General features: G+C 39.5%; 1 protein-coding gene across 2 annotated transcripts; it reads left to right on the plus strand.

Annotated features, from left to right (window-relative positions):
- Positions 1 to 169: 169 nt before the first annotated feature.
- Positions 170 to 3,241, plus strand: LOC110630070 (receptor-like protein kinase BRI1-like 3). 2 transcript variants are annotated; one of them, XM_021777382.2, is made up of 2 exons: positions 170 to 943; positions 1,220 to 3,241. In XM_021777382.2, exons 1-2 carry the CDS (start codon positions 574 to 576, stop codon positions 3,187 to 3,189), a joined length of 2,340 nt encoding a protein of 779 aa, XP_021633074.1. In that variant the 5' UTR covers positions 170 to 573; the 3' UTR covers positions 3,190 to 3,241. The 2 variants fall into 2 exon arrangements, with proteins under 2 accessions (XP_021633074.1, XP_021633073.1); XM_021777381.2 differs by having other exon boundaries at positions 170 to 3,239.
- Positions 3,242 to 17,007: the final 13,766 nt, after the last annotated feature.

The following is a 17,007-nucleotide window of genomic DNA, read 5'->3' on the forward strand; positions in this document are numbered from 1 at the left end:
ACAGAAAGGAAAGCTTTACAGGAAAGCGAGTGAGAGAAATTGGCCTGTGAAAGGACCTTGAAGCGTCCATGGCACACCGAGCACCAGTCGATTGCCGGAGTTCTGGCCATTCCTTCTCTTTTCTTCCTTGGCAATAAGCACTAGTAAGCAATAGCAATAATAATAATAATAATAATACGAATCCCGCACTCAAAAATAATAATAACAATGGTACGTATCCCATATTTTAGGGTCTCTCTTTCTTCGTTGACTGATCCAATAAGGGCATACGCTCAGTTTTAATGCTGATTAGGCCATCTGGTTGTTTGACTTTTCCATCACTCCGACGTCGCATCACTTGCTTCGTTTGATCTTCTACGACTCCTTTCCATGGCTTAGAACAATCCCTTGTTTCTCCTTCTTCCCCTATCACTGCAGTGCGGCAGGAAACGGCGAATTGAATTCCTTCTGGTTTAGCAGTCTCACAGGTTCACTTCTTTTTCTGGGTCCAATCTGAATTTACTTATCTTTCCTCTTATCATCTGTAAATAGTTAGAGCTGTAGAGCTTAACTGGCATCTTGTTTAAGAGCATAATGGGAATGTTTGACTTTGGCCATGTGCTACTACTGGACCTTCTTTCTCAACTGCTGGTGCTGCTTCTAATCAAATCATCACATGCCACAGAATTGGTTTCAAGCCAAAGTAGAACGGATGAAGTTGCAGGATTACTAGCCTTCAAGAGATCTTCGGTTGAATTGGATCCAAACAACTTCTTAGCCAACTGGACAGCCAATTCCTCTAGTCCATGCTCATGGGTTGGCCTTTCTTGCTCTCTTGACGGCCATGTAACCGCTCTCAACCTCAATAATGCGGGTCTTATTGGCAGCCTACATCTCCCTGACCTCATTGCTGCCTTGCCATTTCTCAGGCATCTTAGTCTCCAAGGCAATTTGTTCTCTGCTGGTAATCTCTCTGTCTCAACTGCTACTCCCTGCGCTCTTGAGTTTCTTGATCTTTCCTCCAACAACATCTCTGATCCTCTGCCATCAAAGTCCTTCACTTTGTTTTGTGATCGTCTGGCTTATGTTAATCTCTCTTGCAATTCTATTCCCAGTGGCACTCTCCATTTTGGTCCTTCTTTGCTACAGCTCGACCTCTCCCGCAATCGTATCTCCGATTCTACCTTATTGAACTATTTTCTCATTAGCTGCCAGAACTTGATTTTTCTTAATTTCTCAGATAACAAGCTTGCAGGTAGACTTGAAGACACTCCCATGTCTTGCAGGAATCTATCAGTTTTAGACCTCTCGTATAATCTGTTATCAGGGGAGATACCACCTGGCTTTATTGCAGATTCTCAATCGTCTCTTAAGCACATAGATCTCTCGCACAACAACTTTTCTGGCAAGTTCTCCAGCCTGGACTTTGGAAATTGTAGCAACCTTACTTTCCTCAGTTTGTCAACAAACATGCTTTCTGGCGGTGGGTTTCCAACTAGCATGAGCAACTGTGAGGTCTTGGAGACACTTGACCTCTCCCATAATGAGCTGCAATTATCGATTCCTGGTGCCTTGCTGGGAAGGTTGAAGAATTTGAGACAGCTATCTCTCGCTGAAAATCAATTCTTTGGATATATTCCTCCTGAATTAGGACAGGCTTGTGGGAATCTGCAGAAGCTGGATCTGTCAGTGAATAAACTTACTGGTGGCTTGCCACTTAATTTTATATCCTGTTCTTCTTTGGAGAGTCTTAAACTTGGCAATAATCTCCTCTCAGGAGATTTTCTTACAACTGTTGTCAGTAGTCTTCAAAATTTGAAGTATCTCTATGTACCATTCAACAACATAACTGGTTCTGTGCCGCTATCTCTGACAAATCTTACTCAGATTCAAGTGCTTGACCTTAGTTCTAATGGCTTTACTGGGAGGATTCCTTCTGAGTTCTTCTCCTTCTCAAACCCCTCTAATCTGCAGAAGCTACTTCTGGCCAACAATTATCTATCAGGAGAAGTGCCTTCAGAGATAGGAAACTGCAAAAACCTGAATGTAATCGACTTTAGTTTCAACCATCTGACTGGTCTGATTCCCCGAGAGATTTGGACCCTGCCAAATCTTTCTGAATTGATTATGTGGGCAAACAACCTTACAGGTGAAATTCCAGAAAGTATTTGCACGAATGGAAGCAAGCTAGAGATGTTGATTCTCAACAACAATCGCATCACTGGAAGCATTCCACAATCCATTGGCAGTTGCACCGATATGATTTGGATTTCACTTTTCAGCAATCAACTTAGTGGAGAAATCCCCCCCAGTATTGGAAATCTGAGTAACCTTGCTATACTCCAAGTGGGTAGCAATTCACTCACTGGACAAATACCACCAGAACTTGGCAAGTGTCAGAGCCTAGTATGGCTTGACTTGAACAGTAACAACCTTGCTGGTTACCTCCCCCCTGAGTTTGCAGACCAAGCTGGATTAATTGTTCCTGGAACTGTATCTGGAAAGCAGTTTGCATTTGTAAGAACTGCTGATGAGGCATCTTGTAAAGGAGCTACGGCAATTGTTGAATTTGGAGGGATTCGAGTAGAGAGGCTAGAAAATTTTCTTATGGATCAGTCATGTTCAAGCATCAGAATTTACTCTGGCAAGACAATTTATACATTTGTTAGCAATGGCAGCATGATATACATTAATCTCGCTTACAATTCCCTGTCAGGAACGATCCCTGACAAGTTTGGTTCCATGAGCTATTTGCAGGTCCTAATCTTGAGCCACAACAAGATGACTGGAAATATTCCTGATGCTTTGGGAGGTTTGAAAGAAATTGGGGTTCTGGATCTTTCTCATAATAATCTTCATGGATTTATCCCAGCATCTTTAGGGAATCTCTCATTTCTCAGTGATTTTGATGTCTCTAACAACAATCTCTCTGGTCTCATCCCTAGTCGTGGTCAGCTGTCCACGTTCCCAGCATCCAGATATGAGAACAATTCTGGCCTTTGTGGCGTCCCATTGCCCCCTTGTGGCTTCCCATTGCCCCCTTGTGGCTCTGCAGGCAGCTCGCGAAACTCTTTCTCGCTAAGAAAGAAGCAGTCTTTAACAGAAGAAATGGGTTTTGGCGTCCAATTCTTTATCACTTTCTCGGCCACATTCTTTATCAGTTTTTTGGTGGCATTCTTCATAAGCATCAAAATGGGCGTGCTCTTATAGGTTATAAGAAGTAAATATATTAGCATAGTAAGTAAACATCGATAGATGGATAACTTACTTAGTAATTGTATAATTATGAACTTAATTTTTCTTCCTGTTTAGATATCGTCTCTCATGTATATATAAGTTGTAATTTCTATTGTGAAATACAACAAAATATTATCTTTCTACATGGTATCAGAGTCATTCCCGTAGAGAGTTTTCTTTTTCTCTTTCGCCAAGTTTTAAATTTTTGAATATTTAGGACTTTTGTTCTTTTGTGTTACCCATTTAGGGTAATATTTGTCTCTCCCCGTCCACCTAGAGAGCATGCCGAAGTCGCCTTGTAGTCTCTTGTCAGATCTGTGATTCATTTGTTGTTTGGGTGTTGAGTGAAGGCGCTTTTTTTTATATTGTTCACTGAGTTAGATTTTGTTATCTTCCTTTAATTCATTTGAAGGTAAAGGAGTATAGAGTTTTGGTTGAAATAGTTTTTGACAGTAAGATCCATATTATTAAAATTATCCCAACATCTTCAGTAGCGACTGAGACAGGTAAAACATGTCTTATTTATGAATGAGTTATTGATTTTGGTGCCACGGATTACATGACAGGTAATTCTCATATTTTTAGCTTTCGATCTCATAAAGCACCTTCTTCCGTTATTATAGCTGATGGGTCAACATATAATGTTGAGGATTCTGAGACTATTAAACCTACTCCTTCTATTACCCTATCATCTGTGCTAAGTTTACCTAATCTTGCATTTAATTTAATCTCTGTGAGTAAACTTATTAAAGACCTAAATTGTTGTGTTTCCTTTTTTCTTGATCATTGTCTCATTCAGGATCTTGTGACGAAGCATATTATTGGTAAAAGACATGTATCTGGGGGTCTCTACATTTTGGATGCATGGGTGCCTCAGCCTGTTGTCTGCTCCAGTGTCGTGTCTCTGTTTGAAGCACATTGTCGATTAGGACACCCTTCTTTACTGGTTTTGAAGAAGCTATGCCCTCAATTTCATGAGGTATCTTTACTGGAATGTGAGTCATGTCATTTTGCAAAACATCATCGAATCTCTTTAAGTCCTAGAGTCAATAAACGAGCTGAGTCTGCTTTTGAATTAGTTCATTTAGATGTTTAGGGCTCATGTCCGGTTGGATTTAATATTGGATTCAGATATTTTATCACTTTTGTGGATGATTACTCTAGAATGACTTGGATTTATTTTATGAAGTATCGTTCAAAAGTATTTTCTTATTTTTCTGCTTTTTGTATTGAAATCAAGACTCAATTTAATGTTTCTGTGAAAATTTTGCAGAGTGATAATGCTAAAAAATATATGTCGAAATCATTCCAGACTTATATGACTCAACAGGGTATTCTTCATCAATTGTCATGATACACCCGCTCAAAATGGGGTAGCTGAAAGGAAGAATTAACATCTCCTTGAGACTGCTAGATTCCTGTTGTTTCAAATGCAACTTCCTAAGCAATTTTGGGCTGATACTGTCTCTACTGCATGCTTTCTCATTAATCGTATGCCCTCCGCAGTACTAAATGGTAATACTCCTTATAATGTTCTCTTTCCTAAGAAACTATTATTTCCTCTCGAATCACAACTATTTGGCAGTACTTTCTATGTTTGGGATGTCAGACCTCATGTGACTAAACTTGATCTTAAAGCTTTGAAGTGCATTTTTTTGAGATATTGTCGCCTTCAGAAGAGGTATCGGTATTACTCTCCAGACCTCAATAAGTATCTGCTCTCAACAGATGTAGCCTTTTCTGAGCAAGTTCTTTTTTATCATGTTGGACAGACATATCCTGATCAAGAGGATGATGATGAGTGGCTCATCTATAGAATCATATCCGATGGTGGGACCTCTTCGAGTATGCCTTCTGTTGTACAATCTGATGGTAACATTCCTCCTAATACTCAGCCTTCTGTTGAACCGTCAGTTGTTTAAGTTTACTCCCGAAGACCAGTATCTTATGATACATGTCCTGCATTAAAATCTTCTTTGCCATCAGATCCACCACCGAGTGACCTTGACCTCCCCATTAGTCTTCGTAAAGGTAAACGATAGTGTAAATCTATCTATTCTATTGCTAACTTTCTGTCTTATGATCACCTGTCTCCTTCTTCCACCTCCTTAATTGTCTCTCTACATTTCATTTCTTTGCCTAAGACAGTTAAAGAGGCACTGGCTCATTCTAGATGGTGTGATGCAATGTTTGAGGAGATCAAGGCTCTAGATAAAAATCATACTTGGGAACTAGTTGATTTACCCTTTGGCAAGAAGGCTGCGGGCTATAAATGAGTTTTTGCCATCAAAGTCAATCCAGATGGCTCCATAGCAAGGCTTAAGGCCCGTCTTGTCGTAAAAGGTTATGCACAAACCTATGGCATTGACTATTCTGACACTTTTTCTCCTGTGGCAAAAATGATCTCAGTTTGCTTGTTCATCTCCCTGCTTCTCAGCATTAGCCTTTACACCAATTAGATATCAAGAATGCATTTTTATATGGTGACCTCCAAGAGGAGGTGTATATAGAGCAACCATCAGGGTTTGTTGCTCAATGAGAGTATAGAAAAGTCTGTCATTTGAAGAAATCCTTGTATGGTTTGAAGCAGAGTCCACGTGAATGGTTTGACAAGTTCAATGAAGTTATTCAAAAATTTGGGTGAAAAAAAATAAGTGTGACCAGTCAGTCTTCTATAGAAATTCAGATACTAGTAATATTCTCCTTGTTGTTTATATTGATAATATTGTCATTACAGAAAATGATAGTACATGGATCTCTTCTCTTAAAAACTACTTGCATGCAAGTTTTCATACCAAAAACTTGGTTCAATTTAAATATTTCTTAGGAGTCGAAGTCTTGAAGAGTAAAACAAAAAAATTTCCTGTCTCAAAGGAAGTATGTCCTTGACTTGCAGAAATTGGGAAGATGGGAGTTAAACCATGTAGCACACCAATGATTCTTAATATATATTGTAACAGCCTGGAAACCGGTACCCCTCAGTAACGGCTCGAACCATCACTGGCACTAGGATCCAGATCGACTTAAGGCTGCCGGGACCCGTAGCAAGCCGACTATACTCTCTGTGTACCTAATAAATCCCATACATAATCAAACATACTCATCTATCCTGTAAATCTATCAGGCTTAACTACTGCTATTCAGATATGCAAATCTGAAATGGCCCTCAGGGCCTATACCAGTGTCTACTGACTACTGTGGGTCAAGGGAATAAAACCCTTTCTTCCCTCACTGTTATGCTCTTGGTCAAGGGAATTAATACCCTTTCTTCCCAACACAACACACTGGTATCTCATCAAAGCTATACATTAAACCTGGTTTCATCCATTTCTCATCAAGAAACGTAAAACAGGATCTATGTACAAAGGGATAGATCATACACCATACTAAGGCAAAGACACTAGGTAAAGCACAATTCTATCCATAATCTGATAGTACATCTCTATACATTACATCACAAACTAATCTTTAATTACATCATGTCCACTACTCTATTACATACATACATCCTTGTAGAACTGTACCCATTCCTCTTGCTGACTCTGACTTTCCTTAGCTACCTCGGAACCTGCAAAACTGGGGTTAAGGGAGTGGGATGAGCTACTACAACCCAGTGAGTAGGAACAGTAAAACAGTTCATTAATAACATACTTTTATGAAATGCGTCACATCACATACATATCATCTTACGGATGAACTTGTCACCAATAGCCCTCTACTATATATATATAGTGATATGTCCAACTATGCCAGGGAGACTAGGTCATCACCTGGACTTCTCTGTACTGACTCATATCACAACATGTCCAACTGTGCCAGGGAGGCAGAGCCATCACCTAGACTTCTCTGTACTGACTGACTGTCTATCTCATAGTACCAGGAGCGACCTGGACTATCCAGGGGCGACCTGGTATGGCTATCTCATGCCATATCTCAATCATAGTATCTCATCTCATATCAAGGGCTAAGGATCATCCAACATTCATCCATACGAATAACATCTTATGCAATGCACCATATTCGTGAATTCTAATGCAATACAACCTAATACATAACATGGCATTTTATGATGCATGGATCATGCTGAAAACATTTCATTTCTCAATTTAAAGCATTAAGTTTAGTTCCACTCACCTGTAGCCACTGCTTGGCTAACTTTGGGCCACCTCTAACTCTGAAGCAGCTACTACTGCTAAACACCTCGGTTCCTCGGTTCCAATCCTACAATAGAGAACTCAAATGAGGTACCAAACATACTCTATTATAACTCTAAACAATCCCCCAAAAACCCCCTAAAACATCCTAGAAAAATCATAGAAATCATGCAAAGGAAGGCTGAACAGGACACCTTCGGCGGCACCTTCGGCGGCCGAATGCTCCCTCCAGAGCCGAACCTTGGGCATGTTCGGCGGCCGAATCCTCCTTCGGCTGCCGAACCTGAGTTCATCCAAAACTCAGTTTCGGGCACAACATGCCTCCGAAACCTCCAAACTCCTCACCACATGCATCCAACCTCTCTCAAACATGTCTAACTCCTACAACAAGCATAAAGGAGCTTAAAACAACTTAAACTCCAACAAACAACCTCATCAAGCATACATCAAGCATAAAGAGTCCATAAATCCTATTATGCACAACCATGCAAACTCATGCATAAACTCCCTTTTCCCTTCACAAAACTCATGTAAAACATCATAAAAACGAAGGATCAACCCTTACCTCTTGCTGAACAAAGGCTGGTGTGATCCAAACTCAAAGCTATGGAGATTCAAGCTCCAAACTTCTCCAAGCTTGCAAACTCTTCAAAAACACATAAAACTTACTTAAACTTTGTTTATCTTTGAAAGACTTAAAGAAAAACCATGAAAATAATCCAAGGGGATCAAGAACTCACCTAGGCCAGAAGGAGAGACGAAACCTCCACCTTTTTCTGGACTCGGTGCCCTTTATAGATGAACAACCGCCTCAGCTTCGGCAGCCGAAACTGCATGCGAAACCATGCAACATTCGGCGGCCGAACATGAACTTCGGGGGCCGAATCTAAGGCACTTTCGACGGCCGAACTTTACCTTCGGCGGCCGAACCTGCATTTTGTTCCCTTGGTCTTTTCTCTTCAAAACTTAAATCCTTTCCTTTAAAAATCCTCAAAACATGAAAAACACTTTGAAAACTTTAAAATACTTAAAAAGATTTTAGAAAACCTTTCTCTTACCCTTCTAGAATCTTCCGACATCCTCAAATCCCACCGGACGGTAAGAATTCTGATGCCTGATCTAGCCGGGTATTACATTCTTCCCCCCTTTAAAAACATTCGTCCTCGAATGTTTAAACAACAAACAAACAAAGCTTAAACCTGCTCTCCAAAGAGAGATACAGATATCGCTGGAGTAAGAACTCCCGGGTCTTCTATCCATACGATACTCCTGGGATGATTCTAAGGGACTTTCCTTATTAGCTCTTCCTGTTCTTCCATTCTGCAATCTGGGTGTGTATGATCCGCTCTAACTATGCTATACAGGTGAGATTCTCTTAGATCTTTACCTCTGGTTCATAAAAACCTCTATCGGATCCAACACCACTCTAGAATCAAAAGAAACAAGGAAACCAAATGGTTTTCCTCTGAAACACAAGTATATTCTACCTTTCTAATCCTCTACGGATCACCACAACTTCCGCTACGCACTCTGATCCTTACCTGCCTTTCTTCTTCTTTACTGTACTGGTTTCTTCTCTTTTACTCTTTCACTGCTACACTGAGACTAACTCTAGCTCTCAACAGCTAGTATCCAGATTTAGATCTAGCTTGGAAGACAACTGGCTCCTGCTAGTTGATCCAAACGATCATCAATCTGAAGTGAGATTATCTGTCCTTGATATGACCTTGTCCTCTACAAGGTCTTAAGGAATAATCCTACGTTTCTCACTTCTTACCGTATAGTACATGGCCTTTCTAGATCATATATAGGATAATTCAACTTATGCTTCCTCAACTGTCTAGAAACATAAGTAATTACCCTGCCACTTACCTTACCGCACAATCTAGGCCTATAAGGGATGTATCACAACACACTGTGAAATCCTTATTACTGGTAGATAGAGCTACCATTGATACTGTACTGACGTCAGTTTTACTTCCGTGTTTCACAATCCTTGTTACACTAGTCAGATCACACAACTTCGGGTCTTCCTTGCTCCTTAAAGTGACACCTTCTAGCGATGTCTTAGCCTGACCTTTCTGTAGCAATTTTGCCAAAACCCAGAAACTACATAATCCTTGTCAATGAGATGGGTCTAAGCCAATTGCTATAACTTTTACTTTCTTGAGATCTACCTCATTTCCTTTTCTGGCACTGAACTATTCCTCAATTAGAACTCACACCTGAAGAACTTGGCAGGTATGCCACGTTCTTTCAAGGTCTGTAACACTATTTTCTGATCATGGCATTCTCCTTTATCTTTCTGGACCTCCTCACGGTATTGTCAATACTGGGGTGATTCAGATTCGCACTAAAACCTCTGCTTATGAGATTCATGAATGCTATAGGGCATTACTAGTCCGTATGGCATTACTGAAAACTCATAATGCCTATCTTTCATCTTGTACACTGTCTTTAATTCCTTTTCCACGCTCATTCTTACCTGCTAGTACCTGAATTCCAGATTCAGATCTATCTGGGAAAGACCACTGGCTACTACTAGGTGGTCTAAAATAGATCGTCAATCCAAGGTAACAGATACCTACTGGTAGTGACTTTGTTCAACGACTGATAGCCGATACAAAGTCTCACGGATTCATCCTTCTTTTTCCATCACAACACCGGAATATTCCAGGGTGAGGTACTAAGTCGGATACAATCCTTGTCTACCAACTCTAGCAATTACTTGTCTAGCTTGTACTACCTCATTCTAGAGGTGCCATCCTGTAGAGAAGAATAGAAATGGTTCTGGATCCAGATACCACTCTTATTCCACCCTTTATCTCTTAGCAGATGATAAACCTGACAGCTTGTCTGGGATAACATCTAAACATTCTCTTTCTGGCGGCAGGCACTGACACTGGTTCCCCCCCTGATCTGACTAATTGCTATGTTCTCTGACACGAGGAAGAAACCTCTGACAATCTCTCCTGAACAGCCTAAGAGCCTATAGGGCTGATATCAAACCTCCAGGCATCTCTACACTGTCCCCTTAACCGACTATCTGTGATCCATCCTAATCCCTATGTCTGCCTACTCTACCTCTGCTATCCACAGCAGTACTATGAGTAGCTAGCCCATCCACCACTAGAATGACATCAAACAGTCACTCCAGAACCACTAGGTCAGCTGGAAGGCACCTACTCAGAATTAACACTAAACTCAACTGGCAGACTGACTCTGCCACTGATGGATCACACGTGGGTCTATTAACTCAAAGAGGACACTCTAATCCCAGAAGCTATCAAACCCATACTCTCTATGGCTCACAAAACACTAAGGAAAGAAAATATCAGGGTCTCTAACAGTAGACACATAAAAACATATGGAAGTGAAACGTACCTGTCACTGTCCTGTCCGATGTGTGAGCTTCCTGCTGTGTTAAGGCGAAGATCCGTACTGGTACTGATGGACCTTCACTTGGGGAACCTGTGGAAGAAGTGACTATCCCTCTTCCTCTGCCTCTGCCTCTGCCCAGTACCGTAGCTAGAGCTCTTGGCTGAGCCACTCTGTCTGAGGTTATCTGCTGGGACTGTGTTGTCAAAGTCGCAGTGGAACACTCACGTGCTATGTGTCCCTCCTGTCCACACCTGAAACATGCTGTTGTCCCTATCAGACAAACTCCCTTGTGCAGCCTACCGCACCTCGGACATTTGGAGTTATTCAAACCAGAGCTCGATCCCTCACTTATTCCTAGACCAAACTTTACCCTATTCCAATACTCGCTCTTTTTTTATCTTTTGAGGCCTCTGACTTTCTTTTTACTCCTTGCGGCAGCCTCACCCAGAGGGAAAAGATCAATATTCTCTGGGTCTTCATCTACACTCATGTTTCCTGTCTGCTTTAGCTGCTTACACTCACTTTCCTTACGCTCTCTTGAGCTGTCTGGAAAAGCCCATCCTACAAACTCATTGGCAAACTGTTCCCAAGATAAGCTTTCTACCCTTGGGTCCACATACTGTTTGAACCATTCTCTTGCCTTCTTACATTTCAATGTGAACCCTGCCATCTGAATGGCTCTACTCTCACTGGCTCCCAATTCATCAGTTATCATCTTTACCATTCTAAGATACTCAACAGGGTCATCATCTGTTTCAAACTTAGGAACATCCAACCTCAAATAATCTGTCATCTTCACCTTACTCCCTCCTGGTGAACTAGGCTTAGGTGGTTGCACGACTGAGGCTACTGGTTCTACTGGTGGTGGAAGAGGTGCAACATTCCTTGGGTTAGGGTTTGCTGAACCTGGATAACAAGATAAGGGTGGAAACATGGTATACTGTGGATATGGCGGGTAAAAGGAAGGATAGGGCATAAAGGTGGGATATGGGTTATAACTAGGGAACTCCGATGTACCACCCATCGGATACCCTAACCCCCACGGGTAGGGTGGATACTGAGGTGGAATAAATCCCGAGGCCTGAGTGCCTCCTTGGGGCTCACCCATATCTCCTCCTAACATACTCATGCCCACACTACCATCTCTTCTCTGCTCATCCTCCTCTACTGCCCTCATATCCACTAACATACCACCTTGAACTACTCCCCTTCTACTCTCATCAACAGACCTTCTAAGGTCCCTTGATGTACCTTCTCTGCTTAATCTACCTGACGTTGCCCTTTGCAAAACAGGGGAATGGGCATCCATGCCCTCATTCTCTGGCGGAGCTCCAGTCAATCTAGCAGATCGACGGGTTCCTCTCATCCTGTGTCTGACAAGCACAACATCACACAAAACATCATCAAATGATCCATGTGAGAACACATGAATCCACAACACATATATAACATATCAATAATGCACATACATCTCGTCATGGCATTCCACATCATCATGCAAGACAGGACTCCATTTCCTATCCTAGTGGACATGATTTTGCCTATTGTGCTTACCCTCCTATACAAGACAACACCTCTTTCCGATGTGAGACATCTCTATTCCTTGAACAAAAATGCCCAACACACCGTACTCTTGAGGCCCTATGCTCTGATACCAATCTGTAACAGCCCGGAAACCGGTACCCCTCAGTAACGGCCCGAACCATTACTGGCACTAGGATCCAGATCGGCTTAAGGCTGCCGGGACCCGTAGCAAGTCGACTATACTCTCTGTGTACCTGATAAATCCCATACATAATCAAACATACTCATCAATCCTGTAAATCTACCAGGCTTAACTACTGCTATTCAGATATGCAAATCTGAAATGGCCCTCAGGGCCTATACCAGTGTCTACTGACTACTGTGGGTCAAGGGAATAAAACCCTTTCTTCCCTCACTGTTATGCTCTTGGGTCAAGGGAATTAATACCCTTTCTTCCCAACACAACACACTGGTATCTCATCAAAGCTATACATTAAACCTGGTTTCATCCATTTCTCATCAAGAAACGTAAAACAGGATCTATGTACAAAGGGATAGATCATACACCATACTAAGGCAAAGACACTAGGTAAAACACAATTCTATTCATAATCTGATAGTACATCTCTATACATTACATCACAAACTAATCTTTAATTACATCATGTCCACTACTCTATTACATACATACATCCTTGTAGAACTGTACCCTTTACTCTTGCTGACTCTGACTTTTCTTAGCTACCTCGGAACCTGCAAAATTGGGGTTAAGGGAGTGGGATGAGCTACTACAGCCCAGTGAGTAGGAACAGTAAACAGTTCATTAATAACATGCTTTTATGAAATGCGTCACATCACATACATATCATCTTACGGATGAACTTGTCACCAATAGCCCTCTACTATATATATAGTGATATGTCCAACTATGCCAGGGAGACTAGGTCATCTCCTGGACTTCTCTGTACTGACTCATATCACAACATGTCCAACTGTGCCAGGGAGGCAGAGCCATCACCTAGACTTCTCTGTACTGACTGACTGTCTATCTCATAATACCAGGAGCGACCTGGACTATCCAGGGGCGACCTGGACTATCCAGGGGCGACCTGGTATGGCTATCTCATGCCATATCTCAATCATAGTATCTCATCTCATATCAAGGGCTAAGGATCATCCAACATTCATCCACACGAATAACATCTTATGCAATGCACCATATTCGTGAATTCTAATGCAATACAACCTAACACATAACATGGCATTTTATGATGCATGGATCATGCTGAAAACATTTCATTTCTCAATTTAAAGCATTAAGTTTAGTTCCACTCACCTGTAGCCACTGCTTGGCTAACTCTGGGCCACCTCTAACTCTGAAGCAGCTACTACTGCTAAACACCTCGGTTCCTCGGTTCCAATCCTACAATAGAGGACTCAAATGAGGTACCAAACATACTCTATTATAACTCTAAACAATCCCCCAAAAACCCCCTAAAACATCCTAGAAAAATCATAGAAATCATGCAAAGGAAGGCTGAACAGGACACCTTCGGCGGCACCTTCGGCTGCCGAATGCTCCCTCCAGAGCCGAACCTCGGGCATGTTCGGCGGCCGAATCCTCCTTCGGCTGCCGAACCTGAGTTCATCCAAAACTCAGTTTCGGGCACAACATGCCTCCCAAACCTCCAAACTCCTCACCACATGCATCCAACCTCTCTCAAACATGCCTAACTCCTACAACAAGCATAAAGGAGCTTAAAACAACTTAAACTCCAACAAACAACCTCATCAAGCATACATCAAGCATAAAGAGTCCATAAACCCTATTATGCACAACCATGCAAACTCATGCATAAACTCCCTTTTCCCTTCACAAAACTCATGTAAAACATCATAAAAATGAAGGATCAACCCTTACCTCTGGCTGAACAAAGGCTGGTGTGATCCAAACTCAAAGCTATGGAGATTCAAGCTCCAAACTTCTCCAAACTTGCAAACTCTTCAAAAACACATAAAACTTACTTAAACTTTGTTTATCTTTGAAAGACTTAAAGAAAAACCATGAAAACAATCCAAGGGGATCAAGAACTCACCTAGGCCAGAAGGAGAGACGAAACCTCCACCTTTTTCTGGACTCAGTGCCCTTTATAGATGAACAACCGTCTCAGCTTCGGCAGTCGAAACTGCATGCGAAACCATGCAACATTCGGCGGCCGAACATGAACTTCGGGGGCCGAATCTAAGGCACTTTCGGCGGCCGAACTTTACCTTCGGCGACCGAACCTGCATTTTGTTCCCTTGGTCTTTTCTCTTCAAAACTTAAATCCATTCCTTTAAAAATCCTCAATACATGAAAAACACTTTGAAAACTTTAAAATACTTAAAAAGATTTTAGAAAACCTTTCTCTTACCCTTCTAGAATCTTCCGACATCCTCAAATCCCACCGGACGGTAAGAATTCCGATGCCTGATCTAGTCGGGTATTACATATATCTTACAAAAGATGACGGAGATCTTTATGATGATCCAGATAGGTACAGGAGGTTGGTTGGAAAACTGAACTATCTTATGATGATGACTCGGCCATATATTGCTTTTGCAGTAAGTGTTGTAAGTCAGTTCATGTATGCACCTACGGTGAGGCATTGGGCCGCTCTAGAACAAATTCTATATTATCTAAAAAAGACTCCTGAACTTGGTATACTCTACAGAGATCATGGGCATACTGCACTTGAGTGTTTTTCTGATACTGACTAGGCGGGATCCAAAAGTGATAAAAGGTCGACTACATGCTACTGTGTATTTATTGGAGGAGACCTAGTGTCTTAGAAAAATAAGAAGCAAAATGTGATATCCAGATCTGGTGTCGAGTAAGAATATAGGGCAATGGCTTAATCGACTTGTGAGATTCTGTAGATAAATCATCTACTGAAGGAAGTTGGTATAAGTATTGCATCACCCGCAAAACTTTAGTGTGACAATCAGACTGCTCTTCACATTGCTTCCAATTCAGTATACCATAAACGGACTAAACATATTAAAGTTGATAGTCATTTCATTTGTGAGAAGATTTAAGAAAATTTAAAAAAATTTAATTTTCATCAGTCATGTGAAGAAATGAGAGCAATTGGATAATCTATTCACCAAAACTTTAAATGGGACTTGAATAAAATATTTTTCTAATAAATTGGGTATGATAAATATCTATAATTCAACTTAAGGAGGAGTGTTATAAGTTATAGAAAGTAAATATATTAATATAAAAAGTAAATATTAATAGATGAGTGAGTTATTTAATGTGAGGAATTATATAATTATAGGTTTAATTTTTTCTTTTATATAGATATAGTCTCTCAGCGAAAAATTGAAAGAGCATCTTGAACTTGCACAGTAGCTAACGACTACAGGCACATCTCGATGTCATTAGCGCAGAAGTTTCACTCCATTTCTCAATTCTCAGTTTCTTCTTTAGTTCCCCAGGATGGCTAATGGGCTACGCTGCTGTCAGAAGCCCATTAGCGAAAAATTTATGTCTTGGACTTAATTGTAATTTCACTTCCTTCCTGGGAAGAATGATATGATGTGGTAAACGATTACAAAATGCTTTATTTCACATATATGTTAAAATTATTTTTACAAAATTTCCGGAAATTGAACTTATTTTCGAAAAGTTCGATTAAATTGAGATATTAGAAGTGCTCATTTTCCATAGCAATTGGATTAAATAATTTGATTTATTTTATTAAAATTTACAACAATTGAATTGATATTTTTACATGACTTAAAATTTTATTAAATTAAATTCAATTTATATTAATCATAATTAATTCAATTTTGAAGTTAATATTGTTGGTTCAATTTATATAAAAATTTATTTAAATGTTTTTTAAATATTTAAAATTAATATTTAGGAATTTTTTTATTATAGTTTTCCTTTCTTGTATAGTGTATGAAGTTGAGATTTTTACTTAAATATTATTTAAACATTTAAAGTTCACATTTAAGAATTTTTGGATGCCAGTACAATAGAAAATTGTTATTTTTATTTTTTAAATTTATTTTATTGCATATAAATATATCATTAAATTTTTTTATTATTATTTAAGCACTCACAAATGGTAAACATATTTTAGTTTTTATAAAATTAGTAATGATTTAAAATTTTATCAAAATTAAAAATTCTCTTTATTTTTCAATTACATCAATTTAAATTTGATAATTAAAAATTTCTATTAAATAAATAAACAATTTCAACCGGTGAGTTGCATCAAATTTGAAATGGGCATCAATGTATATTCTTATATTATTTTACTTTTGACTTGGATTTTACTTTTGACTTGGGAATGGAGAGGTAAAGACTTGAATCTATATGTTTTAACCACTAAATTATGATAAATTAAATTTTTTAGAGTTGATTAAAACTTAATTTTTTCGAGTTGGGTTGTTTCAAATGATCCTGGTACGGTTCGAAATTAATAAAATGTTATATTATCAATAAAATTTGGAATTGATCATAAAAGAATTTTATATTTTATTTTTATTACAATTTTATATTTTTATTTTTTATCAATTAAATTTTATTTTTACAATATTTAACTAAATATATTTTACTATTACTCATACAATTAAAAACTTATAAAATTATAATTTATTTCTTTTCACTATTAAATATATTTTAAAAATACTATTTACATATTTTTTTATTTTTATTAATAATTTTATAATAGCA

The sequence above is a fragment of the Manihot esculenta genome, chromosome 13 (genome assembly GCF_001659605.2).
Source record: "Manihot esculenta cultivar AM560-2 chromosome 13, M.esculenta_v8, whole genome shotgun sequence".
Lineage (NCBI taxonomy): Eukaryota > Viridiplantae > Streptophyta > Magnoliopsida > Malpighiales > Euphorbiaceae > Manihot > Manihot esculenta.